The sequence below is a fragment of the Artibeus jamaicensis genome, unplaced genomic scaffold (genome assembly GCF_021234435.1).
Source record: "Artibeus jamaicensis isolate MK-2021 breed Jamaican fruit bat unplaced genomic scaffold, CSHL_Jam_final contig_548, whole genome shotgun sequence".
Lineage (NCBI taxonomy): Eukaryota > Metazoa > Chordata > Mammalia > Chiroptera > Phyllostomidae > Artibeus > Artibeus jamaicensis.
In genome coordinates, this window is record NW_026521883.1 from 21,553,551 (window position 1) to 21,581,503 (window position 27,953).

A 27,953-nucleotide genomic window follows, 5' to 3' on the forward strand; every position below is an offset into this window, starting at 1 on the left:
AACTACAATTTAAAAAAAATGAAATAGTATACTGTGGAAATATCCGTGAGTGGCACTTGGTGAAGTTAAGTATTGCTTTATGGAGTTTTAAACTTTGTATATAATTTGTGTATATACTGTTTATATTTATGTACATACACATACACACACTAGGTCACATTTATAACATTTATTTATTTCTAATTTCTCTTTTAAAAGTTTGAAAGCCACTGCTTTAGGAGGAAGGGTGAATTTTCTGGGTAAAAGAAGTAGCAATGACAAAGTCTCCAAGTTAAGAATAAATAATTCACATCCTTTTCTTTTTTAACTACTTTAGTGCAAGTGCACAGACTACAAGACAAATGATATGATTTATTAATTGCAGTAACTATTGCCATGTAAAAAAATTAGTCCAAAATATGTGAACTAAAAAAAACTATTTTTATAGTCATGAATTGTGTGTTCAATAGGGCACAGAAGGACAGCTTTTTCTAATTACTCAGCTGGAATACCATGGATGCTAGCAGAGCTCCTAGGTGTGGCCTCTCCACGGGGTCTGGGCTTTCTCTCAGCATGGCAGCAGTGTAATGAGATTTCTCAGCTTAGGCCCAGTGCTCCAAAGTCAAATCTTGCAATGGACAAGGCAGAAACTACATGTCCTTTTTTGACCTAGCCTCTAAAGGCTAGGTCTAGTATCCCTTCTCCCAACATTTATTTGTAGGTTTGATGGATTTCATTTATCTAAAATACGAGACGATTTTAAAAAAGATTGTATTTCTTTATTTTTAGATAGAGGGGAAGGGAGGGAGAGAGGGAGAGAAACATCAATGTGCAGTTGCCTCTTATGTGCCCCTACTGGGGACCTGGCCCATAACCCCAGGCGTGTGCCCTGCGTATTTGGTCCACAGGCCAGCACTCAATCCCCTGAACCACACCAGCCAGGGCCAGAAAGATGTTTTTGAGCTCAGAACAAACTCACTAGTGAGTAACATTTTTGAAGTGCCATACTGATTTGTAAGCATTAACCTTTGTTTAGAATGAAAGATAATTAAGGCACCACTTCAGAATAGAACTATGAAAGCCCAAAAGTGAATCACATATGTAATCTTTTAAAAATATACTTTATTGATTATGTTATTACAGTTGTCCCAATTTTCCCCCTTTGCACCACTCTGCCTGGCACCCCCATTCCCTCCAACGATCCCCATTTATTTTATGTCCATGGGGCATGCATATAAGTCCTTTGGCTTCTTCATTTCCTACACTATTCCTAACCTCCCTCTATTTTGTACCTACCATTTATGCTTCTTAATACCTGCCTCTTTACTTCCTTTCTCCCTCCTCCTCCTCCCAGCTGATAACCCTCTAAATGATTTTCGTATCTATGATTCTGTTTCTATTCTGGTTGTTTGCTTAACTTGTTTTTTTAGATTCAGTTGTCAATAGTTGTGAATTTGTTGCCATTTTAATGTTCATAGTTTTTATTTTTTTTAAATAAATCCCTTTAAGATTTCATGGAGTAATGGCTTGGTGATGATGAACTCTTTTAAGTTTACCTTATCTTGGAAGCACTTTTTCTGTCTTTCCATTCTAAATGATAGCTTTGCTGGATAGAGTAAGCTAGGTTATAGGTCCTTGCTTTTCATCACTTTGAATGTAACCGGGTGCTGAGCTGGAAGTCCCCCCAAATGTAGAAAACCCCCATAGCTATCACGTGGGGGATGAGGGAAGCCAGCAGGGCCATTGAGAGCTACTTTGCATATCTGAAGAACTTGGCCACTGTTTTAACAATGTTAAAAGCTGTGGAGCCAGGGACATGGGCATGGCTCTAATCCCTGGATGCAATGTAGCCTGAGGGACTTACTGTGCCTCTGAGAGTGTCTTCAGCATCTTGGGCCACACTTGCCTGGGCTAGCCATGGCGGCCAAGAAAGTCAGAAGAAACCAGACTACTGGCAGGTGTAACCCAGTGTGGGAGGAGTTGGAAATGGGATTATGGAGGAAGATCTCCACCGGGATTTAAATCCAGGTGCAGCAGCCATACTGGGGCTTTTTACCATTTGGTTTGGGAGCAGAGAGAGGGCCTGTCTTGACCACCCAGCTTCTAAAGATGCAGAAAAGCTGGATGTAGCAGCCGTGTGGGCATCTTGACCCTGTAGCTAGGGAAGGAGGAACCTCTTGACCATGTAGCAGTAGTGTGGGGTCTTGGCCATGAAAGAATGGAGGTCTGAAAGAATGCAGAAGGATTCCCTGGCCCACCGGGAGGATATGGTTTTGGATTAAGAGCAGGAGTCTAGTTGAACTACAGACTTCTATTTTCTTTTCCTGAGATACAGTAGCCCTGACTGGCCTGGTTTGACTAGGGGAGGCAGGACCGGGTATGTGTGGTGGTGGTGGGGGGGCATTTTAAAGGGATTTTGGGATTTAACAATGACATTCCACCATTACTCTAAACCTGTATAACTTTTCAATAAATAGTTTCTTTCCTTTTTATCAAAGTCCGGGATTGAGAGCCCCAGTTACTAATTCGCAGCCAGCATAAAGAACCCCAAAGGAGGGGTGTTTTCTGTAACATGAATACTTCTTGCCAGTCCTTTCTTGCCTGCAAAATTTCCTTTCAGAAATCAGCTGATAGTCTTATGGGAACTCCTTTGTAGGTAATGCTCTGCTTTTCTCTTGCTTCTCTTGCTGCTTTTGAGATTCTCTCTTTACCTTTATCTTTGGCATTTTGATTATGATGTGTCTTGGTGTGGTCCTCTTCGGGTCCAACTTGTTTGGGACTGTTCTTCCTGGTCTTGTATGTCTATTTCCTTCACCAAATGGTAAGTTTTCTTTCAGTGTTTTTTTCAAATAAGTTTTCGATTTCCTGATCTTCCTCTTCTCCTTCTGGCATCCCTATGATTCAAATGTTGGTAGGTTTGGAGATGTCCCAGAGGCACTTTATATTATCCTGTTTTTAAAAGTCGTTTCTTCTTGTTATTCTGGTTGAATGCTTATTTCTTCCTTATTTTCCAAATCATTGATTTGATTCTTCCTCTCCACCACCACTGTTGGTTACCTGTAGATTTTTCTTTATTTCACTTAATATAGCCTTCATTTCTTCCTGGGTCTTTTTATTTTGTTGCCATACTAAGTGAGTTCTTTGAGCATCCTGATCACCAGTGTTTTTGAACTTTTCATCTGATAGGTTGCATATCTCCATTTTGTTTAGTTCTTTTTCTAGAGTTTCATTCTCCTCTTTCATTTGGGCCATATTTCATTGTCTCCTCAATTTGGCAGCCTTCCTGTGTTTGTGTATGTGTATTAGGTGGAACTGCTTCAACTCCCTGTCTTAGTAGTATGGCTTATTGTAGAAAAGGCACCTGTAAATTGTGTGGGATAGAACCTCAGGTAATTGCCGTGGCAGGGCAACCTGCTTCACTGCTTTGTGGTTCTGTGTGGCGGGAGGGCTCAGAGCAGCAGACAGTGCCACTGCCTGCTTTCTGGAGGTTTGCCTGGTGCTCACATTGCATGATTGGCACCTGTCTAGCTGTTGCCCTGGTGCTTAATCCAAGTGGGGATGGGTCTGCCTACATTTTAAGTCTAAGCAGGCCCTTTAAGCCAAGTCTTCTGAAAATCCAGCAGTTTCTTCTACCACCCCAACACCCACTAGTTTTTACAGCCAGAAGTTATGGGGATTTATTTTCTTGACAATGGATCCCTGGGCTGTGGGGTGTGTTCTGGGGCTGGGATGGCTCACTCCCAAGGCATCCCTCCTGATTTTTATCCACCACACGGGAATGTGGGACAGCAGATTGTGCCGTCTCACTGCCCATCTCTGCCTCTCCACCCCTCCTACCCATCTGGATGAATGTGGCTTCTTTAAATCCTTGGTTGTGGGACTTCCATACAGCTTGATTTCTGATGGTTCTGGCTGCTATTTGTGTTGAGGTCTGGCAGTTATTCTTTCTGCAGTTGCACGAGGAAGCAAAGCATGTTTACCTACACCTGCATCATGACTGGAAGTTAATATTCTTTAGGTTATGAGTCACAAGGCCTATACAGATTTTAGGAGAGGGGACATAGGTGCTGCATCTCAAAGATTGTCAAAGAATTTGTGGCCATGTATTTTTTTAAACAGACACAGTGAATGCTGTCACAGAAAACCTCAAAATTTCAGTGGCTTAATACAATAAACTTTTATTTCTTGCAAGAAATCCATTGTGGATTTTCTAGTCAAATGAAATGGTAGACTCAAGAATGTAGGTTTTTTTTATTTTTAGTGGTTCTGCTGTCTCCTAGGACTTGCTGTCCACAGTTTATCTGACAAGAAAGAAAGCGTACTGAGTCACACAAAAATTTTTACAGATTAGCCCTAAAAATGGCATACCATGTTTTGCTATGTGTAATGTATACTTTTTTGCCCACATTTTTCAGGGAAAAATAAGGATGCACATTATAGATGGGTAGTACTAGTTTCGTACCTGTATAAATGATTTTAGCCCTGGCTGATGTGGCTCAGTGGATTGAGTGCTGGCCTGTGAAACCAGAGACACTGGTCCAATTCCCAGTGTAGGGCACAGACCTGGGTTGCAGGCCAGGTCCCCAAAAGGGGGTGCAAGAGAGGCAATCACACATTGATGTTTCTTTCTCCCTTGCCCTCTCTAAAAATAAATCTTTTAAAAATGTTTTTAATTCTTATTTATGCTTATGCATTAGAAGTATAACTCTAGAAAGAAATAATAGTATCCATATGCAAGACAATGCCCTGGGATATAATAATTGGTTTTGTTGCTAAATATAAATAAGTAAAAAAATTGAATTAAAAAATGAAAACAGAAGACTTTTTTCCTGAAAGTTTGGTGGGTGCACGCTATCCACAGGAGTGAATTATACATGTCAAACTATGGTATATCACTTGTCCCATATTTCACTGGCCAGAATGTAGTCCCAAGGTATCCACTTTAACTGCAAAGGAGCCTGGGAAATATAAAGAAGCAAACGCATATTGGTGAGCATTCATAGTTTGCCACATTCTAGGCTTTTAACCAAAATGTGGTCCCTAACCTCTGAATTCTCAATTCTCTCAAATGGACAATTCTTTCAAATCTTTAAAACATTTCTCCTGTTATCTATTCCATATTTCAAAATATAGTTATACTTTGATTTATTGATTTTTCAGTCTCAGCTATTATTCATTGACTTTGCCTTATGGAAGTCCATGATAAAGCTCTTCTATAACCCCTGAGTGCGCACACATTTCTTCTCTCCCTGTCCCCACACCCTATCTCCTCATCTCTCAGTATGGGAATGTCACAGTTTTGTTTAAATCTACAGTTATAAAAATCAGTCAACCCTGATCCCATGAACTTTTAATACAGTCTTATACTTGCCTTTGTCTTAATAAATACCGTATTTATATGTACTTACTTATGATCTGTCCTCAAACATTCTACCAAAGTGATAAAACATCACAATGAAACAAATTAAGATGATTATTTTAATGATTATTTAAATTCCTCGATGGTTTTTTTTATCCTTCCAGATAGTCCTTCCAGGGCATTATAAACTCTAGTTCATTCAGTCCTGGTTGCTTTTACAATCCAATGCCACTCTCTCGTGTTAGATCTCTTGTTTTCCTTTTCTTTGTTTAATCCTTTGTTTTTATGAAACATATCCTCCAGTACCTTCCTGAGGAAACGTAAACGGGAGTGGTAGGCAGCATAATGACCACCCCCAAAGTTGTCCACATCCTCGTCTCCAAATCCTATAAATGTGTTTTCTTCCAGGGCAAAAGGAACCTTGACCTTGCACGTGCAATTAAATGAAGGATCTAGAGTTGGGTAAATTACTCTGAATTGTCAGGGTGGGCCAACCATAGTCACAAACATCCTTATAAGAGGAAGACCAGAGGACAGAGAGGGGAGAAGATGCTATTTTGCTGGCTTTGAGGCTGGAGGGAGGGGCTAAGGAGTAAGGAATGTAGACGACGCCTACAAGCTGGAAAAGGTGGGAAACAGATTCTACAACCTCCAGAAGGAGCATGGCCCTGCAGACCCATTGAAGACCTCCCAACTCCAGAGCTATGAGGCTATAAACCTGTGTTGTTTTAAGCAACTAAGTTTATAGTAATTTGTCACAACAGCAGTATGAAACTAATAACAAGGAGAAATGACTTTTTGGCTACCTTACAGATCTGAAAAAAAGCCACACACTCAACTGATCATCTGCTTATATTTTAAGTTCTAGGTTGAAATCATTTTCTTGGAATAATCCTCTAAATTCTGACCTTTTGTCTTTTCATTCTTTTCTTTAACTTTTTAATTCTAGTTTCCAGAAGATTTCTTCAGCACCCTCCCACCCCTGCTACATAAACATTTTGTTGAATACTTAATTTATAATGTTATATTTGTACCTTGCTTTTAAAAATTCTCTATTACCTTATAATATGCTCTTTTGGTTTCAGGGTTGTGTTACCTTATATCTCTCTAAGAATCTTAAAGACACATTTTAAAGGTTTCCTTCTGTTCCTATTATCTGTATCCTCTCAGATTCCATTTTCAGTTATTTGGATACATATTTTTAAAAACATTTTATGATTATTCCTTAAATATCTAGTAATCTTTGGATTTCTATTCATATTGAAGAATAAGAATTAAAATGGTGACAGATAGAAGGAGACTTGACTTGGGTTGGTGAACACCCAATACAATATTCAGATGATGTGTTATAGAATTGTACACCTGAATCCTATATCATTTTATTAATCACTGTTTCACCAATAAATTCAATAAAAAAGAAAAAAAAGAAATAGTGATAGAAAGCTAAGTGTGTCTGAACAGAGACAGTCAAGCAAATAGCTTCATAATAGGATCAGATTTTACATTGCAAGATTCTCAAACATCTACAGAATAAAAGGCGCCAATGAAGATAAGAGCAGAAATCGATGAAATTGAAAACAAATGTGCACTGGAGAAAAGCCACAAGGCCGAAATTCCTCCTTTGAAAAGATTGATAAAATTGATAAGTGTTGGATAGACTGACCAAGAAAAAAGAGAAAACTCAAAGTACAAATTTAGGACTCAAAAAGAAAATATCCTGCAGATAGTAAAAACAACAAGAGAATATCAAGACCAAATATTTATGTCAAGTATTTGACATTTTTTATTTTCCTGGCAAAACACAATTTACCAAAAGTGATGTAAGGGGGAACAGGCCATCTGAATGATCCTATGTTAATTTTGAGAAGTTGTATCTGTAATAGTGTACTCTGCTGCCGTGACAGACTGCCACAGACTGGGTGGCTTAGACGACAGAAATTTGTTTCCCACAGTTGTGGAGCCAGAAGTCCAAGATCCAGGTGCCATTGTGTTGGTTCCTGGTGAGACCCTGCCTTCTCAATGTGTTCTCACATGGCTTTGGTGCATTCAGGGAGAGAAATATCCATCTGTGTCTCTTCCTCTTCTTATAAGGACAACACCTCTAAAGGATTAGGGCCACTCTTTCTTTTCATCGTTGTTCAGGTACAGTTGTCTCCATTTCCCCCCCGACCAATCTCCCTCACCCCAGCCATCCCCACCTCCCACCCTGGATCCTACCCTCTTTTGGCTTTGTCTGTGTGTCCTTTATACATATTCCTGGCAGCCCTTCCTTCTTTTCCTCCCATTACCCCCTCACACCTCCCCTCTGGTTATTGTCAGTTTCTTCTTAATTTCAGTGTCTCTGGTTATATTTCGCTTGCATGTTTGTTTTATTGATTAGGCTTCACTTATAGGTGAGATCATATGGTATTTGTCTTTTGCTGCCTGGCTTATTTCACTTAGTATAATGCTTTCCAGATTCATTCAAGCTGTTGCAAAGGGTAGACACTCCTTCTTTCTTTCTGCTGGGTAGTATTCCTTTGTGTATATGTACCATATTTTTTTGATCCATTCATTTACTGGTGGGCACTTAGGTTGCTTCCAGCACTTGGCTATTGTAAATTGTGCTGCTATGAATATTGGGATGCATAGGTTCTTTAAGGGCAGGGCCACTCTTATGACCTCATTTAACCTTAATATCCTTCCTCAAAGGCCCCAGGTCAAAATATACTCACACTGGGGGACTTTAACATAGGAATTGGGTGGGAGAGGACCACAATTAGGTTTATAACGGGATTCTCAATTTAAAACTCCTGATAATTTCAGATTTAGGTAGCATCACCAGCAAGGTCTAGCAAACATTTAAAGAATGGTATTGTTCCATCAGATTTCTAAATTCCTTCAGAGAATGGATAAAACAGAAATATTATACAACTCATTTTCTTTTTTTGAGGCCAGAATAACCTTAATTTTAAATCTTAACAAGAACATTATAATAAAGAAAATTTCAGGCCAATAGTTCTCATAAACAATTTGGCATAGCTTCATTGTGGTACATGTTTTGTGTTCCATTACTTTAAAAAATTGTGTATTCTGCCCTGGCTAGTGTGGCTCTGTTGGTTGGGGTGTCGTCCCACTAAACTGAAAGGTCATGGGTTCTTTTCCCCCCATCAGGACTCATGCCTAGGTTGTGAGTTTGGTCCTCAGCCGGGGCACATGCAAGGGGCAACCAGTCAATGTTTCTGGCATCCTCCACTTTTCACTAATGCCATAGAAAGGTAACATTTTTATTTGTTCCGGGTTTTTTCCTGTTACCATGGAAGTATAAGTGTTTTGCATCCCTCTACATCCTCACCAGAGCCTCACTTCCTTTTAACTAAGAACTTTGGAATTTTATACTGAAATTAGCTTGAAGTTTCCTACACAAGTCTCATTTCCTTAATTCATTTTCTAAGTCTGTTTAATTGAAATGTGAGTGTTCTTTTTAGTGGTTTGATCTGGAAGTGATTGGTACTAGAAAGATACCATGTCACACTGCAAGAAAAAAAGTGAACATTTAAATTATTGTAATTTGGCTTCTTTATGTTCTGTGCATTTCAAAATGTATTGTTAGCTTCTTTCTAGCCCAACTGCTGTAATCACCATCTCTGAAGATACCATGTACATTTTTTTGTCTGTATGCACCCTCACTCTTATTTCCTATCCTTCTCAATCTGACTAGGCCTAAGGTCCCATGTTTTCCATAAAATTTTTCTGGCAGCTCTATGCATCTTATTTTTTATGACTGTCACATATATCCTTTATTTTTATTGTTGTATTATCTATTATATATTTACTTATACTCATCATGTATTTTAAACAATGTTAAAAGAATGAAATGTTATCTACAACTTCAAATGTGTAGTTATTCTTACAAAACGTGGCCTTGTGATTTTCTAATCTTGATCATTTTATCTATGGATGTGAAATATGTATTTTAGTAAATTTTTTTAAATGTAAGGCAATTTTTTCAGATAGACCATTAGGGTATTATAACAAGATACTCTGAATTTCTCTTATTTTTGTCTTCTCACTGGTTTTTCATTATCTGGAATTTTTTCCCTTATTTAAAAGAATTTTTAAATGCCTACATATCTCTCTGATATTCATGTACTCATTTAGTTTTTAATTAATGTATCCTGAAAGTACTCATTATACGCTGACCATGAGCCAGCTCTGTGTGAAATTTGGACAGTTCAGCAGTGAGTACACCATAATTGCTATCCTTGTAAGGATTACAAATTTGCTGTTACCATAGAGGATCTGTTTGGGGACCAACTTAGGCTTCCTAGAAAAAGTGACTTTTTACCTGATACTGAAATAAGGGTTAAATAGGCCAAGAATGGGTTGGAGGGAGAGGCTTTGGACAGGGAGACTTCTAAGCCAGCAGCAGGGAGAATGTGTACATGGTCTCTAACGCAAGGAAGAGCAAGATCCGGTCTTGATTAAAATTAATATTTTGAGTGAAAGAATACATTTTTAGCTTCTAAAGAATCTACTAGTAAAAATAGGGTTATTATTTATTCCATTGAAACATCCAAATATTTAAAGTGTTTTCACCATGTCACTAGTATCCCTTTTACATACGTCATCAGCAGGAGGAGCACGTTATTATACTTTGTCTCTGGGTATTTGGAGAGGTATCAGAGATAGCCCGAAATAGCTTGACTTCTTGTAGGAATTCCAAATGAGGACATTCGGAAGGATTGATGCGGGGTGTTTCTTTAAGAGCCATGCATCAGAGAGAAGCCTTATACAGAATTCTATTTGGAGGCACAGAATTTAAACTTTGATCTCTGTCACTTTTCAAAGTTCAGGGACTTTAGAAAGTGAATATTTTACAATATATTATGGCTCTGAAAATTATAACAAGTTCAGTATCTTTATTTAAATATATTATGTATAAGCATTATAAACAATCTGAATTTATGTTAATGAACAACATTGATTTTGCTTTATTAGAAAATGGAAGAACCTCCCAGGAACATTGAAGAATTCTTAAAGTCTCAAAATTGGGTAAGTAGAACATCCTATTTTATGTGCCAATACATAAAATATCAGATACAGAGATGGAAAACTCTTAGGAAAAGACTTCAAAAACAGAAATTCTTATGGGTCCCGATTATCTTTTTCTTTTTAAAAAAATTTATTGGAGTGACATTGGTTAAGAAAACTGTATAGGTTTCAGGTGTACAATTCCATAATACATCATCTGTATATTAATTGTATTGTGTGTTCACCACCCAAAGTCAAGTCTCCTTCATCACTGTTTATTGCCCTTTACTCTCTTGTCCCTCCCCACCCCCCCTTTCACTGTGGTAATCACCATACTATTTTCTGAGGTTTTTGCTCTGTTTTGTTTTGTTTAATCCCGTCACCTTTTTCACCCAGATCCCAACCACCCTTCTCTCTAACAGCTGTTAGTCTGTTCTCTATATCTATGAGTCTGTTTCTATTTTGTTTGTTTATTTATTTTGTTCATTAGTTGCCACATGTCAGTGAAATCATATGGTATTTATGTTCCTCTGATTGGCCTATTTCACTTAGTATAATACTTGCCAGGTCCAACTACGCTGTCACAAAAGATAAGTTTTCCTTCTTTTTTATGGTTGAGTAGTATTCCATTGTGTAAATGCATGACAGCTTATTTATCCTCTCATCTACTGATGGACACTTGGGTTGCTTCCAAATATTGACTGTTCTATTGTAAATAACACTGCATCAAATGTGGGAAATACATTTCAATGTGGGATTTGTTTATAACTATTTACATTCTTTCAGGAAGGTCTATCTTGTAGCATTTCCTCTTGTCAATATTCTGTTCTCTTTCTCACTTCTAAAAAATTCTAGTACTGTACCCTACCCTATCAGAAGAATTATATAGACATTTCTGTATAATTTTCCTAATTTAGAATGTTTGTCTTACATATTTACAGCTCACAGAATATTTGACAGTTACACTTACTTACATCATTTATCCATTCACTACAGCTTAGACTCATGGGTAATTTGCAGAGATGGTGCATCAGTATTCTTTGATATTGAATCGGAGTGAAATATTTAAAATGTGTTTTTATGTTGAAAGCTCCGGTTTCCATTCTGTGTAACTACTGACTTCTGCAGTTATTGGGGTTCTATGGGTTTTCTCTTGGGTTTGTGCACTTGTGAGTCTGAAGGTCAGGTTTGTTTTTCATTGAGGAGTGTCAAGGGCTAGGAAAAAGATGTTAGTGTGGAAGGCAGAGAGCATAGGAGGCTTTTTTAATGAGGTGTGTACATATTTTGAGTAGATTAGACTTTAATTTGCACTTACACTTAAATGTAAACAGAGTTTGCTGTGACTAAGCTGTTGACAATTGAGTTTCTAAAATATCTATTTTTAAATATCTATTTTCTGTTCTTATATTTGTTCATATATTTTTAATATTTTGAAAAAGGATTGCATTCCCTTTAGGAGCAAATAGAAAATGAAAATGTTCCTAGTTTACAGAAGTTTATTTCAACCACTGTGGCAGAACCAGAAAATTTTAATGACTTTTAGGAGAAGCTTTTTGCAACTATTTTAATTTAAATAATGATGGAAACAGGCTATAGCCTAGTCTCAATGTTTTGGGTCTTTGTTAATGTCCAAGAAAAGGGATTATAGTTAAAATTAAGCCAAACTCAGCAAATAATTATAGAGACTTTTGGACTATACTATCATACTCAGTTTGAGTGACCAGAGAGGAGAAGTGAGGGAATTTCAGGGGAAAAGGGGAAGGGTTTACAGGAACAAGTAAAAAAGACACATGGAAAAAAAAAGACACATGGACAAAAACTAGGGTGGGGTGGAAATGGGAGGGAGGTGGGGAGGGAGGACTTGGGGGGAAGGTTGGGATGGGAGTAAAAGACAGAAAACTGAACAACAATTGACCAACAATTAAAATAAAATAATAAATAAATAAATAAGAGTCTATGATTTAGATGAAATTTTACAATTATTTGAAGTAAAATATTCATAGTCACTCTGTTCAAATTCTGAATAATACTAATCAAATCAAGATCAAAGGTTTATTTTACTTGCCCTTCACCAAAGATAGAATAAAATCAAAATTAAGCCCTGGCTAGTGTGGATCAGTTGGTTGGAGTGTTGTCCCACGCGCCAGAAGATTAGGGGTTTGATTCCCGGACATGGCACAGACCTAGGTTGTGGGTTTGATTCCCAGTTGAGGCGCATATGAGATGCAACCGACTGATGTTCCTCTCTCACATCAGTGTTTCTGTCTCTCCCCCTTCCTTGCTCTCTAAAATCAGTCGACATATTTTTTAAATCAAAGTACCATGCTTGTATGCAAAGGATAGCATATCCATTAATAGCTTTCCATTTTTATCAGATAATATTTGAAAGAACAACATACTCGGCTGTGCTGTTTTGTCATTTATGGGTTCATCTGTACATTTTTTTATTGTCTAGATTTCCCAACCTAATAATTGTATTCTGTAGTGTTTCTTTTTTTAAAGTTTGGACTATGTCTATGCATTGCCAAACTATAGGATACTTGAAAATATCTAGGAATAAAATGACTGGATATTCAACTTTTTTTGTTGTTGGAAAAACTTCTGTCTTATAGACAATAGTAAAAAGCTAATAACTTCCTCACATTCATTTAAGAAGTATTTGGAGCACCTACTGTGTGTCAGGCACATAGATATTTAGAACATAACAGTGAATAAAAACAGACAAAGGTTTCTGCCTTCATAAAGCTTTCATTCTTTTTAAAATCAGGCATACTATGACCAAACAAGTAAATAAAACAAAAGAGAAAATAAAACATATTCGAAACTGCTTCAGCCTTCCTGAAAAGTCTATCTGTTTAAGTTTCCTTTTTTCTAAAATATAAATGCAAAGGTGTGTATTTGCATAGGTGTGCAGTGATTGAGATTAGAAGCTCTGGAGTCAGACTGGCAGGCTGCCTGCGTTCAAATGCCAGCTCTGCTACCAGTCAGCATGAGAACAGTACCCGGAACCTACCTGTTTTCTATTAGTTTCTCATACTTTTTAAAAAAATTTTATTTAGTTATTTTTCAAGTACAGTTTTTTGTCTATTTCTCCCATCCCAGCCCCCCGTCATACTTTCTGCTTTACTCTTTATTACATTGTCTAAAGCCCTCTCATTTTGGCCACTTTCCACCATTTCTATGTTTCTTTTCTAATTGTAATTATTTTGTACCTTCTACTCTTCTTCCCTGTCTTCCTATCCTTCATTATAGTTCCATGTACCTTCTTATCTTCAATCATTTCTCTCTTGGTCAGTTCCCACATTCATTTCTTGTTCCTCCCCCATCACTTCATCAGCATTCAATTTCCTTTTTTGTTTTTATGAAAATATATTCGTATTCTTATAACATCCTTTTGTTCCACTAATATTGTGTCATTATCAGTTCTCTTACTTATTCTATTCATTCATTCATTCATTTAATGATTTTTATTCACTACCTACTATTTGGCAGGTAATATGTTCTGGACACTTAAGGTACAAACAATGAACAAAAAAGAGAAATATCCCTGTGCTAGTGGAATTTACATCACCCTCCTCCTTCTGCCCTACTCTAGACTGTCACAGTCTTTTATTGCTTTTCAGTTATTTAGGTACTGAAGAGTTGGTTTGAATTCCTTCCTCATCTGGTTATCACATTTGATCTTCCCTAGTATTTATTTCTTACTCTTTATCTCTTTCTGGTTTCCTATGACTTCTCCCTGTTGGTACTTTAATTCCTCTTCTCTTAGGGCAGCAGTGCCCATTTCTGCTAACAGACCTGCTAGGTTTGTAGTACAGACCTGGATGGTGCTCAGATCCCTCTGTGATTTTTCATGAAAGGTCAAAGGTACTTTATGATAGAGAGAATAATTATTTCATTTTCATTCTCTTTATTTGGGAAATGCTATGTTATTTATTTGTTTACTCATTCATCTATTCATCCATCCATTTAAATGACCCATAAGGATTGTTTTCAAAAGTGGCTGTTATTCTAATTTGACAGTGTTTGTCTCTGTGGACTGTATCCTGTGATCATAACTTATTCTTCTGAGATCTTTGTATTTTTTGACACTTAGTTCCTGAGCGGTTGTGTTTCTTAAGGTACATGTTCGTAGGATTTGGGAGAGTGTGCACATGTATCTAAGTCATATTCTTTCTTCCGAAAGGCAGAGGGAACGAGATCCCTCTGGGAAAGTCTTCCAACATTAAAAGCTAGGTATTATATAAGTACTTGCTATCATTAGAGAGCACAGTTAATAGATAAACATGTATAGCATCTTCAGTAGACTTTTTTGGGCCTATAAACCACAGAAATTTATTTCTCACAGTTCTGGAAGCTGGGCCGTATAAGATCAGGGCACCAGCAAATTCGGTGTCTAGTATAAAACCTGCTTCCTGGTTCACGCACAACCTTCTTGCTCTGTCCTCACGTGGTAAAGAGATGGGTGCACTCTCTGGGGCCTCTTTTATACGGGCACCAATATCAATCATGAGGGCTGTACCCTCATGACCTAATCGCCTCCCAAAACTCCACTGCCTCATACCATCATCTTTATGGTTAGGATTTCAACTTACAATTTTGGGGGTGACACAGACGTTCAGATCATAGTGGACAGTATCAGCTCTAGTGTCTGACAGACATAGGACCAAGAGGAACAACCTGCATCCCAGGTTTGGGTCATCAGTAAGGACTGCAGCAGAGTGTGCACATCGTTACATTTTAGAGTTGAGTGGGATTTGATAGATCTAACTTGTCATCATATTCTCTACTATCCTGGCCCTTACATTAATCCTTCTAGCACTAGTGGTTTTAGTAGACTTTTAAACAGAGAAAAGGGGATTCCTCTTATTTCCTTCTCTTTTCTTTTTTCTTCCTCTCCTTCCCTTCCTGACTAATTTAGTCCTAAAGCCAGTTGCAGACCAAAACAAGGCAGGCGCGATGGGATGTACTGTTATAGCACAGAGCAAGCTGTCTGAACTCAGCCACAGGGAGAAGCATGTCCATGTGACACCAGGTGTCAGAGTCCAAGGGAATGATGATGGTACCCATGTGTGGCCAGGGGTAGGGGCGGAAGATGGTTTTGGGAGGTAGGGAGGTAAGCTGTGGCCTGACGTGGGAAGTCAGAGCCCAAGCAGGGAGTAAGGATGGTGTCCCTGTAGAATGGTCAACCTGGCGAGGGGTGTCGGAGCCTACGCAGGATGAGAAGGGCCTCCAACAAAGAAGAGGCTGTCAGTAGACAGGAGGGATTGGTTAGTGATCCCCTGAAAATATTGATAAGGTAAATACATATACTAAAGATAAGGGCGGCTAAGTGTTTTTCAGTGTTGGAAATAATTATAATATGCAATAATTATAGTACGATATATGGAACTAAAGATATATGAAGCTGAAATGTAATGTGTGATACTAAACCAGACCCTTTTGCTATAAAGGGCACTGTTGGTTCAGGTGATGACACTTGAGTAGAATTTGAGGATTAGATAACAACAATGAACCACTGCCCATTTCCTGGTTCTGGTGGTTACATTTTGGTTCTGTAGAAGAATATGTTTGTTTTTAGGAAATGCACACTAAATTATTCAAACACGGTGGGTCATCAGTCAAGTAAGCAACTTATTTTCAAATGATTCAGGAAAAAATTTTTATAAAGCATTTGAAGCTTTTGAAGTTTATGATTGTTTCAAAATTTTAATGAATACATTTAATAAAAAGTAAGGCTATGTAATAAAATCTCAATTTTAGCTCATTGATTTAAATTGCATTCCATCACATTTGTTGCAGGATTATTGGCCAAGAGATGTCATTTTTGAAGATAATGATACATGGGAATACACTCTGGATAAAATAAAAGAAGATTGTTCATTTGCTTCAATTTATACACATCTACAGGAAAATGTCCCTCGAATATATGATGCCCAGTTGATCATGGAGTCAAGATTAGAGGAATGTTCAGCTCTTTTGGAGAACCATGCTGCTAAAATATTTGAATGGCACAGCATAATTTTAGGTAAACATTATTTTCAAGTGTGTAAAGCAGTGGTCAGTCATGTGTGTACATATGTGTGTGTGAATGTGTCTGTCTGTCTCTGTGTTCATAAAAAATGAAACCCTAAGGTATAGAGTATCTAAAAACAAAATTAAAATAATTTTTATTTTAAAAACCTTGTATTTCAAAATGTTCTAGTACAGATTTTTAGTTGAACGTGAATACATTAAAAGAAAGTATTTCTAGGATAAAGCCTCAGATAGCTGTGAACTTTGTTAAGCTGGAGAAAAGGTAGCTGAATATGAGGGAAGTAGGATTGCGACAACCGATACTGGTAGCAGAGACAAGGGAGCCAGCAAGGCTTAGAGTGTAAGAACATAAGTACCTCATTCCCAAAGTAGAAGGGGTGAGAGTTGATCTGCATGAGCTGAGTTAGCTTGAAGGAAGGACATATTCCGTATTCAGTTCTGAATAGCTGTAGAGTGAGTCAAAAGCACATCTGCTAGCAATGATAACTTTTACTTCCTTTCAAAATTTGTATATATTTTTTCTGACCTAATTAACACTTTCAGAAAAGTGTTTGGATGCTGATGGTGATTGTTGTCTTATTCTTGATTTAATGGGCAGACATCATATCTAAGCCTTAAAAATGCTGCTATTGGTTATAGTTAGGAAGTATTTTCTATGTATTAAGTAAATTAAATTAGCAATATTATTTAGATATTTAATATTCTTTTATGTACCTTGATTTTTCAAATTCTGAGAATGTGTTTAAATATACTATTAAATTTGCTACTGTTATATTTTAAATGTTCTTATTTAATTTTGGATTATTTTTAATATAAAATATTTTTGAAATATATATGTAGAGAGAGAGAGTGCATGTATGCACAATGTAAAAATAATTTTAGGTATGTTCATTGTCCTCAGTGTATAAAGACCAGAGCTTGGCCTGAAGTCTAGGTTAACTGACTTCACAGCCCCCACAGTCTTTCACTGGGCCATGCTCCAAAGTCTGTACTTTCTTGAATCTGAGGTGACCATAAAACCACAACGCAGGTAACTGAGCTATTTGGAAAACATGGGGGTAAAACTTTACATATAGGAGTTGGTACTGATGACATACTAGTTTGAACTTGACATTTCTAAAAAACAAAAGGGAAGAGAAGATATAACAGTTATTTACTCAGTTAATAAGAGTTTGTGTGTCTAACATTATGCTTATCAAAATAGCTAGTTGATTCCATTGAATAGTTTCATATATATTACATTTGAAGTGTTTAAATCATTTTCATTTTTAAAGAAGATATACATATGTATACACACACAAAATATACATATATGTTGTGACTTTTTATTTCTTAAAGGTTCTCAAGGAAAATTGGAAAAATACAAGGCATTTCTAAGGAAGTACCATAAGAAAAAGATGATAATGGTATGATATTTGTTTCCATCTTTCTGGAAAAATTATATTTCCACAGAAAATATAATTACTATAATTGAATAGATTATTCCATAGATGTTTTTAAAATTTCATTTTAGCCTTGTATCTTCTAACTCTATGTTTACAAAATAGTTGGGCTCATATTCTCTTTACATATACAATATTGCCTCTAGAATGTTGGTATTTTCACAGCACTAGGAGTTATTTAAAAACTTATTTTAATGTATACACTCCATCCTCTTGTTATGTAATAATTTAAATCCTATACTAAGTTCAGGTTCCACATCAGTTCTCCTCCTATAGAAAAAATTAAGAAATCATTTTATGAAACGTTCATAGAAGTGCGAACACCTATACTTCTGAAATTATTCCAAAAAACTCAGGAATAATCTCTCCTAGTCTTCTCAGAAGAGAAGACTCCCAACCTTACTTTACAAGTCCAGTATTATCCTAATTCCAAAACGAGATAAGGATGCTACAGAGAAAGAAAATTATAGGCCAGTATTCCTGATGAACATAGATGCGAAAATCCTCAAGAAAATATTTGTAAACTGAACCCACCAATACATTAAAAAAGATCATATGCCATGATCAAGTGGGATTTTGGCATCTATGTTCATCAGGAATACTGGCCTATAATTCCACGGAAGGTTTGGTACACTATACATAAATCAATAAAGTGATACCCCACAGAAACAAAATGAAGGATAAAAATCACACTGTCAGCCCTGGACAGTGTGGCTCCATTGGTGGGAATGTGTGAGGCATTGTCCAGTAAACCAAAAGGTCATGAGTTCAGTTTCTGGTTAGGATACATGCCTAGGTTGTGGGTTTGGTCCCTAGGTAGGTGCATGTGCAAGGCAACCAGTCAATGTTTCTCTCTCACACTGATGTTTCTCTTCCTCCCTCCTTCCCTTCCCCTCTCTCTAAAAACCGGTAAGTATGTCCTCAGCTAAGGATAAAAGAAAAAAATTCACATTGTCATATCAATAGATGCAAAAAAAGCATTTGATAAAATTCAGCACCCATTTATGATAAAAACTCAGCTAAGTGGGAATAGAGGGAACATACTTCAATATAATAAAGGCCACACAGGGCAAAACCAAAGCCAACATCATATTTAATGGGCAAAAACTAACAGCATTTTCCTTAAGATCCAGAACAAGACAGGAGTGTCCACTTTCACCACTCTTATCCAACATAGTACTGAAAGTCCTAGCCAGTCAGAGAAGAAGAAGAAGAAATAAAAGGCATTTAAATTAGAAAGGAAGAAGTAAAACTGCCTTATTTGCAGGTGACATGATACTGTACATAGAGAACCCTAGAGATTTCCCCCCCCCCAAAACTACTAGAACTGATAAATGATTTCAGGAAAGTAGCAGGGTACAAAATAAATATCCATTTATACTTTTATATAAAAGTTGCATCTTTATACACCAATAATGAACTGTCAGAAATGGAAACTAATGAAATGACCACATGTACAATTGCATCCAAAAAACGCCTTTGAATAAATTTAAACAAGGATATTGAGGACATGTACTCAGAAATTATAAGACACTGATGAAAGAAATTGAAGAAGATGAGTAAGGGGAAGCATACATCATGATTATAGATAGGAAGAATTAAAAAGACCATACTACCGAAAGCAAATATAGATTCAGTGCAATTCATATCAAGATACAAATGGCTTATTTCAAAGAACTAGAACAAATATTCCAGGCATTTATATGGCACCACAAAAGACTCCAAATAACCACAGCAATCTTGAGAAGTACAAATTTGGAGGAACCATGCTATCTGCCATTAAACTATGCTATAAAGCCATAGTAATCAAAACAGCATAGTACTGACATAAAACCAGATATATAGATCAATGGAACAGGATAGAAAATCCAGAAATAAACCCACACCTTAATGGTCAATTAATTAATATTCAACAGAGGAGGCAAGAACATACAATGGGATAAAAATAATCTATTTAATAAATGGTCCTGGAAAAATTAAACAGATATGTGCAAAAAATGAAACAAGCCCACCTTCTTACACCATACACAAGAATAAATTCAAAATGAATTAAAAAATTGAATATTAGGCCCCAAACCATAAAATCCTAGAAGACCTAAGCAGTAAAATCTCTGATATTTCTCATAGAAATACATTTTGATATGTCTCCTCAGGCAAGGGAAACAAAAGAAAAAATAAGTGAGATGACATCAGACTAAAAAAAAATCTTGCCCAGCAAAGGAAACTATCAACAAAATGAAAAGATAACACTCTCATTGGGAGATTATATTCACCAATAATACATCTGATGAAGGTTAATTTTCAAAATTTATAAAGAACGTATAGTTCTGTCCATGTGGCTCGGTTGGAGTACTGTCCCATAACCAAAATATTGAAGGTTCAATTCCCAGTCATGGCACATACCTAGGTTGTGGGTTCAATCCTTGATCCCTGTTCCAGGTCTGGGCCCTATGATTCCTAGTCCAGAAGCATGTGGAAGGCAAGCAGTTAGTGCTTCTCCTTCACTTCATTGTCTCTCTCCCTCTTATTCTCTCTCTAATGGCAATGAAAAAAATGTCCTGTCCTTGGGTGAGGATTAAAAAAGAGGAAGTATTTCTAAAACTCAACACACACACACACACAAACACCCAAAACAAAAGAAACAATCCAATTAAAAAATGGGCAAAGGGCCCAAATAGACACTTAAACAAAGAGGACATACATATGGCCAATAGACATATGAAAAGATGCTCAACATCACTTATTATCAGAGAAATGCAAACTAAAACCACAATGAGATATTACCCCACACCTGTCAGAATGGCAATCATCACTATATCCACAAACCACAAGTGTTGACAAGGATGTGGAGAGAAGGGCACCCTCATTCACTGTCGGTGGGAATGGAGATTGGAGCAGCCAGTGTGGAAAACAGTATGAAGTTTCCTAAAAAATTTTAAAATGGAACTATTTTATGACCCAGCAATTTCACTTCTGGGAATATAGCTGAAGAAATCCAAAACACTGATTCAAAAGCGTATATGTATCCCTATGTCCATTGCAGCATTATTTACAGTAGTCAAGACTTGGAAACAACCCCAGTGCCCCTCAGTAGATGAGTGGATCAAAAACAAGTGGTACATTTACATAATGGAATACTACTTGGCCATAAAAAAGAGGGAAATATTACCATTTGCAGCAGCATGGATGAACCTGGAGAACATTATAGTTAGTGAAGTAAGCCAGTTGGAGAAAGACAAATATATGATTTCACCTATATGTGGAATCCAATGAACAAACTGAAGTTACAACAAATTAAAGGTAGACCCTTAGACAGCGGGCTGACAGCTGTGAGGAGGGGGTTTGGGGAGGAAGATCAAGCAAAAAATAAAAGACTCAGGGACAACAGTGTGGTGATTGTAGGGGGCAGAGGGTGGTGGAGTTGGAAGAGGGTATAAAGAAGATAAATGGTAATGAAAACATTTTTTAAAACTTAAAAAATTAAAAATTAGATAATTCAGATAAAATGAAATATAATTAATTAAATATATTATGATACTTTATTAATATATGTGTTTCTATACCATTTTAAGATTAAACTAATATAATAACTATTTTATTGGATTCTCAGGTTATTGCTCATTATGTATTAGTACTTACAAAGCTGCTGTGAATATATTCAGAGTTAAAGACTGCTTACCATGAATATTTTCTTAAGATGAATTTCTAGAATTGGAGGTACATGGGAAAAGTAATATGAAAATTAACTTTTGACACTTCAAGGAGTCGTTTTCTAATTGCACCAAATACTTTTGGTTCCAAGAGATAGCACCAATTTACTTTTGTAACAGTAGAATTTGTGACTGATCTCTTCCATCCCCTTGCCAACATTTAATATTATATATTTAAATGTTTGCAGAATTGACAGACATAAATGTTACTAATTTCATACTTTTACTAACAATGTTGATTTTTAAGGTTTATATTGGTCTTTGGGTTTTTATTATTTTGAGTTGCCTATTTATGAACTTTTGCCATTTTTAGCTATTATTTTTTATTTCTAAGAGCTCTTTATGCTTTAAAAATAGTACCCCTTCTCACTAATATATATGTATATAAATACATATTTTTACCATTTTTATTGCTTATTTTAAAATATGAAAAAGAGACATTTATTGAAGAAGATACAAGAAACATTGTACATAGGACAATGACACCTCAGTCTCCTTCAAAGTGGGCACCATGGGGCCTCACACAGTTCTGCACACTGCCATCAGCTGCCCCATTGTATTTTCCTGAATCTCATCAATGGTCTGAAATCTCTTCCCTTTCAAAGGTGATGTTAGTTCTGGGAAAAGCCAGAAGTCACAGGGCACCAAATCTGGGCTGTAGAAGGGCTGAGTCACCTGGGTGATTTGATGTTTCACCAAAAAACTCTGCACAGGACGTGATGCATGAGAAAGCACATTGTTGTGATCTTTATTGTCTTTTAATCAAAAAGGTTTTTTTGCACTATAGAATTTTATATTTTTATGGATTGATAATTTTCTATTGAAATGTTTTGCCTTTAGTACCCTAATATTTAAGAAGGCTTGCTTCATCACAAAGTAATGCATATATTTACCTGTGTTTTCTTGTATTATTCTTTATATCTGTTTAATCCACACAATGTTTTATGTGTGTGTGTGTAAGGGAGTAAAACATAAGGATCTTATTTTAACTTCTTCAGTAAATTTGTGTGACTTTCTTCACATAAGTTCTACATATTCCCTGTTAAATTCACTCCTGGGTAAATTTTTATTACTAATGTCAATGAGATTGTTTTTCCATTATGTTATTAAGTGGGTTATTATTGATATATAGGAAATTATATTGGTTTACAGATATCATTCAACACTGTTAGTGGTTTCTCATCTTGTATTTGAGTCAGAAAGAATTCTAATACTTTGCTATTAAGTATAATGTCTAAAGGTTTAGGTAGCTATCTTTTTTCAATTTAATGAAATTCATCTTTATTTCTACTTTATTAAAGATATGTAGTTGTGGGTGTACATTTAGATTAGATATACAGGCACATCTTGTTTCACTGCACTTTGCTCTATTGCACTTTGCAACAGCAGGGTGGTGCAAAAAATACATTTACAGTAGTGAATACATAAAACAGTTTATTCATGTTACTATGTATTCATTATTGTATTAATTGATTTTTTGTTTTTAAATTATTGTATTATTTTCAATATGAACAACTGTAAACCTATTTTCACCTCACCCTATATTGGGCTTTTTCGCAAATTGAAGGTTTGTGATAACCCTGCATCAACCAAGCCTCTTGATGCCATTTTTTCCCATCAGCATTTGCTAACTTTGTGTGTCTGTGTCACATTTTAGTAATTGTTACAATATTTCAAACATATCCACTGCTGTCATATTTGTTATGGTGATCTATGATTAATGATCTTCGACATTACTATTGTAATTGTTTTGGGTCTTCACAAACTGTGCCCACATAAAAACAAAATTAATTGGTCAATGTCATGTTGCTTTGTGACTGCTCTTCCAATAGAACATTCCTCTCTCCCTCTTCTCAGGCCTCCCCATATCCCAGTACATGAGAATATTGAAATTAGGCCAAATAATAATGCTGCAGGGGCTTCTGTGTGTTTAAGTGAAAGAAAGAGACACATGTAAAAGCTAGAGGTGGGAGGGGATATGGGGGGAGGGGGGACGGGTTTTCAGGAATAACTGTAAAGGTCACAAGGACAAAACCAAAGGGGGTGGAAGGAGAGGAGGGAGGTGGGTTTGGCTGGGGTGGGGGGGAGTGGTGGGGGTAAATTCAGACAACTGTACTTGAACACCAATAAAATGATTTTAAAAATAATAAAAAAATAAAATCCTTTTTCAAAAAAAAAGCTAGAAACAATTAAGTTTAATGAAGAAGGCATGTCGAAAGCTAGGCCTCTTGCAACAAACAGCCAAGTTGTGAATGCGAAGGAAATGTTCTTGAAGAAAATTAAAAATGCTATTCCAGTGAGCATACAAGTACTGTGCATACAAAAACAACCTTATGCTGATCTGGAGAAAGTTCTAGTCGTCTGGGTAGAAAATCGGACCAGCCATAATATTGCGTTAAGCCAAAGCTTAATCTGGAGCAAGGCCCTGACTCTCTCCAGTTCTGTGAAGTCAGAGAGATGAGGAAGAGGCAGAAGAAATTTTGGAAGGTAGCAGAGGTTGGTTTATGAGATTTAAAGGAAAAGGCTATCTCACTAACATAAAATGCAAGGGGAAGCAGCAAGTCCTGGTGCAGAGGCTACAGCAAGTTATCCCGTGGATCTAGCTAAGACAGGCTGCACTTATAAGGGGCTAATGCAGCTGGTGACTTCAAGTTGCTCATTTACTGTTCCGAAAATCCTACAGCCCTTTAAAATTATGCTAAATCTACTCTACTTGTGCTCCGTAAGTGGAACAACAAAGCTTAGATGACAGCACATGTGTCTACAATATGGCTAATGAATATTTTAAGCCCACTGTTGAGACCTACTGCTCAGAAAAAGAGTCCTTTCAAAATATTACTGCTCACTGACAACGTACATGGTTACCCAAGAGCTTTGATGCAGATGTAAAGGTTAATGTTGTTTTCAAGCCTGCTAACACAACATCCATTCTGCAGCCTATGGATCAAAGAGTAATGTTGATTTTCAAGTTTTATTATTTAAAAAATGCATTCTGCAAGGTTATAGCTGCCACAGAGTATGATTCCTGTAATGGGTCTGGGTGTGATAAGTGGAAGACCTCCTGGAAAGGACTCACTGTCTAGGTGCCATTAAGAACATTTGTGATTTGTGGGAAGAAGTCAAAATATGAATACTAACAGGAGTTTGGGAGACGTCGATTCCAATCCTTCTGGGTGACTTTGAGGAGTTCAAAACTTCAGTGGAAGGAGTAAGTGCAAATGTGGTAAAAATAGCAAGAAAATTAGAATTAAGAGTAGAGAGCCTGAAGATGTGACTGAATTTCTACAATCTCATTGTAAAATTTAATGAATGAGGAGTTGGTTCTTATAGATGAGCAAGAAAGTAGTTTCTTGAAATCCATTTCAGGAAAAGATGCTGTGAAAATTGTTGTAATGACAACAGGAGATTTAGAATAGTACACAAACTTAGTTGATAAAGCAGCAGCAGGACTTGAGAGTGCTGACTTCTGTTCTATGTGGGTAAAATGCTATCAAACAGTATCACATGTTGCAGAGAAACCATTCATGAAAAGCAAAAAGAAGAAAAGGTACACATGGCCATGGACACCAGTGTGGTGATTGCTTGAGAGAGGGGGTATAAGGGGACTAAATGGTAATGGAAAAAATATGATAAAGATTATATACTAAAAAAATTACTCATGAAAGGAAGAGCCAATCCAAACATCATTGATGTTTCCACACCCACCTTCAGTAACCATCATCCTCTCAGTCAGCTGCCATCAACATTGAGGCAAGAACCTCCCACTAGCAAAAATTATGACTCACTGAAGGGTCAGATGATGGTTAGCATTTTTTTCAGCAATAAAGTATTTTTCATTAAAGTATTGCTCTTTGGACATAATGCTATTGTATTGCACACTTAATACACTACAGTATAGTGTAAACATAACTTTTATATGCACTGGGAAACCAGAGCATTTGTGTGACTCACTTTATTGTGATATTTCTTTCAATGTGGTTGTCTTGAGTTGAGCCTACACCATCTCCAAGGTATGCCTATGATATAATTATCACTCAGCTCAAAAACTTCAAAAAACCTCCATGGTTTGAAATGGAGAGGAAAATAATTCACTATGATGATAGCAAAGCTACTCCGAGACTTTAATTTGTGAATGTGGCACATTACATTAGTAGTTTTTGAGAAGTTGAACCATTCTTATGTCCTTAGGATATACTTTTGAAATCTATGTTTTATAAGATATGATTATCTCTTTTGCCTTTGTTGTCAAAATTATACTGACCTCAGACAGTGAGTTACTTAGCTTTTTCTCTCTTTCCATTCTCTAATTTGTGGAATATTACGATATCACTTGTTCTTTGTATGTTTAATAAAAGTTGCCTGTAAAGTTTTATTGATTGATTTATTATTTTTATTTTGCAAAGAGGAATAAGTTGCTAGAAAAGCTGTGTGGAAGTCACCAGGTGCCATACAAGCAAATGTGCCAACTTTGGTATATTATCAAAGCCTAGTACTGAGTGGGAAAAAAGCAAGATATCAAAAATATGTACAGTTGATATTATTTCTTCAAATTATAAAAACAAAAATGTCTATTTTCTTTGTATATATATATACATATATGTGTAAAAGTATTTTAATGAAATGAAGGGTATAGAAACAAAACAAATAATAGTGACTGTCTCAAGAAGGAGAAACTCATGACTAGAACTAGAAATTGTGATAAAAGCAGATCTGAACTTTTGTTATATATAGTTATATATAAAGTTTGTTATATTCTCTTTAAAGTAGTCATAAGCAATATTAAAATGTCAGTAGTAATCCATTCTAAGTTGTAGGGACATGGGGATGCTCATAGTTATAGTATCCATTATAATTTCTATATATTTTTAATTTTTTAACTTTTGACTTGAATTTTATCATATGGCTTTTCAGAATCTATTGAAATGACCTTTAGATGAATTATACTAAAAAAACTTTAATATTTTTATTGTGAAATATGTTTTGTTGGATTTTTTAATCAGGATTCAACATTTACTATATTGTTTTTATAGTTGTAATGACTATATAGTTGTATATATAGTTATATATAATGATTATATAGTTGTATCTTTCCCAGATTATATGATCAAAAACTATTATTTTTACCCTGCTCCTTAAAAACAGTTCTCTAAAAAGCAACTCCCTAAAAAAACAACACTTCCAGTTTTTTTTCTTCCTACAGAATAAAGTCAAGGCTTTGAGGTTAACATATTTCTAAATTTGATCCCATTTTTATTGACCAATTTTATCTGAAACTGTCAAGCACATGGACTTCTCTCTATCACAGTTGATCTCACTTTTTCTAAATGGTCTTTCTTTTTTACTCCTTTGCACACTTTTTAAAGTGCCAATGGGATTCTCTGTCTGTTAGCAATCTGTTACTCTCCTTTCAAGTTTATTTCCAATTCATCTCCTCTATAATAATATATATTGTGTCATGTTTGTATATTAACATTTTTCTGGAGGAAGTAAGGATATGGAACTTAGTAAATGATATGTCAGCATGTCTAAATGATAAAAATATAATATATACGGAAGGCTACTTCTTTTCTGTGTAAAGGAGTATAGTGAACATGGAGATGTGCCACATAGGTTCCCCTTCAAGGAAGGATTTGACACTCTGGCTTCTGCGAGTGCTGTTTGGACACACCCTAACGCCCAGTTAGGGATTGCCTCACCTACACAGAACTCCTGAGAACATGCCCTCCAGGAACCACCCACATCCAATGACTAATCAAGTTGGCGGCAAAAAGGACTGGCTGTTTTCAACCCAATGAAGGACTGTGATGGTGGGTTCTTTCAGCTTTGGAGCTCTTCTTAGGGTCAGTTGAGACTGTTAGACTTGAATCATAGCGGACTTCTCCATCTTCCCAATCTTGTGTCTTCCCTTTCCTTCCATAGTTACTGATCCCAAAGACACTCCCAATAAAATTCTGAACGTTAACTCTACCTCAGAGGCTGTTTCCTAGAGAATCCAAATTGTAGTAAGTAGTCTGTTCACATTTCTGTTTTAGCCCTTATCTCTTAGTGTTCTGTTTGTACATGTGTCTTATTCCCCTCTGGACCTATGACTGACTTAAGGGCAAGGACCATCTTTGTATTCCTAGCATCTAACACAGCAACAACCACAGACTTCAGGTCAAGATGGAGGCATAGGTAGATATGCTTTGCCTCCTTGCGCAACCAAAAGGAGGACAACAAATTTAAAAAAAAGAAATCAACCAGAACTGCCAGAAAATCGAACTGTATGGAAGGCCAACAACCAATGAGTTAAAGAAGAAACATTCACCCAGACTGGTAGGAGGGGCAGAGACAGGAAGCTGGGGTGGAGAGGACTCATGGCAAAGCAGTAGCTGGTGGAGTGGTCAGTTCCCCATTTGCATGCAGATAAACTTG

General features: G+C 36.5%; 1 protein-coding gene across 1 annotated transcript in view; it reads left to right on the plus strand.

Moving 5' to 3' along the window:
• FAM227B (family with sequence similarity 227 member B) overlaps positions 1 to 27,953 on the plus strand; it is a 217,028-nt gene that overhangs the window by 716 nt on the left and 188,359 nt on the right. The window contains exons 2-4 of the mRNA XM_053670138.1: positions 10,319 to 10,372; positions 16,154 to 16,379; positions 17,726 to 17,793. Of these exons, the coding sequence (XP_053526113.1) occupies positions 10,322 to 10,372; positions 16,154 to 16,379; positions 17,726 to 17,793 (345 nt within the window). The 5' untranslated portion in view covers positions 10,319 to 10,321. The remainder of the gene's footprint in view (positions 1 to 10,318; positions 10,373 to 16,153; positions 16,380 to 17,725; positions 17,794 to 27,953) is intronic.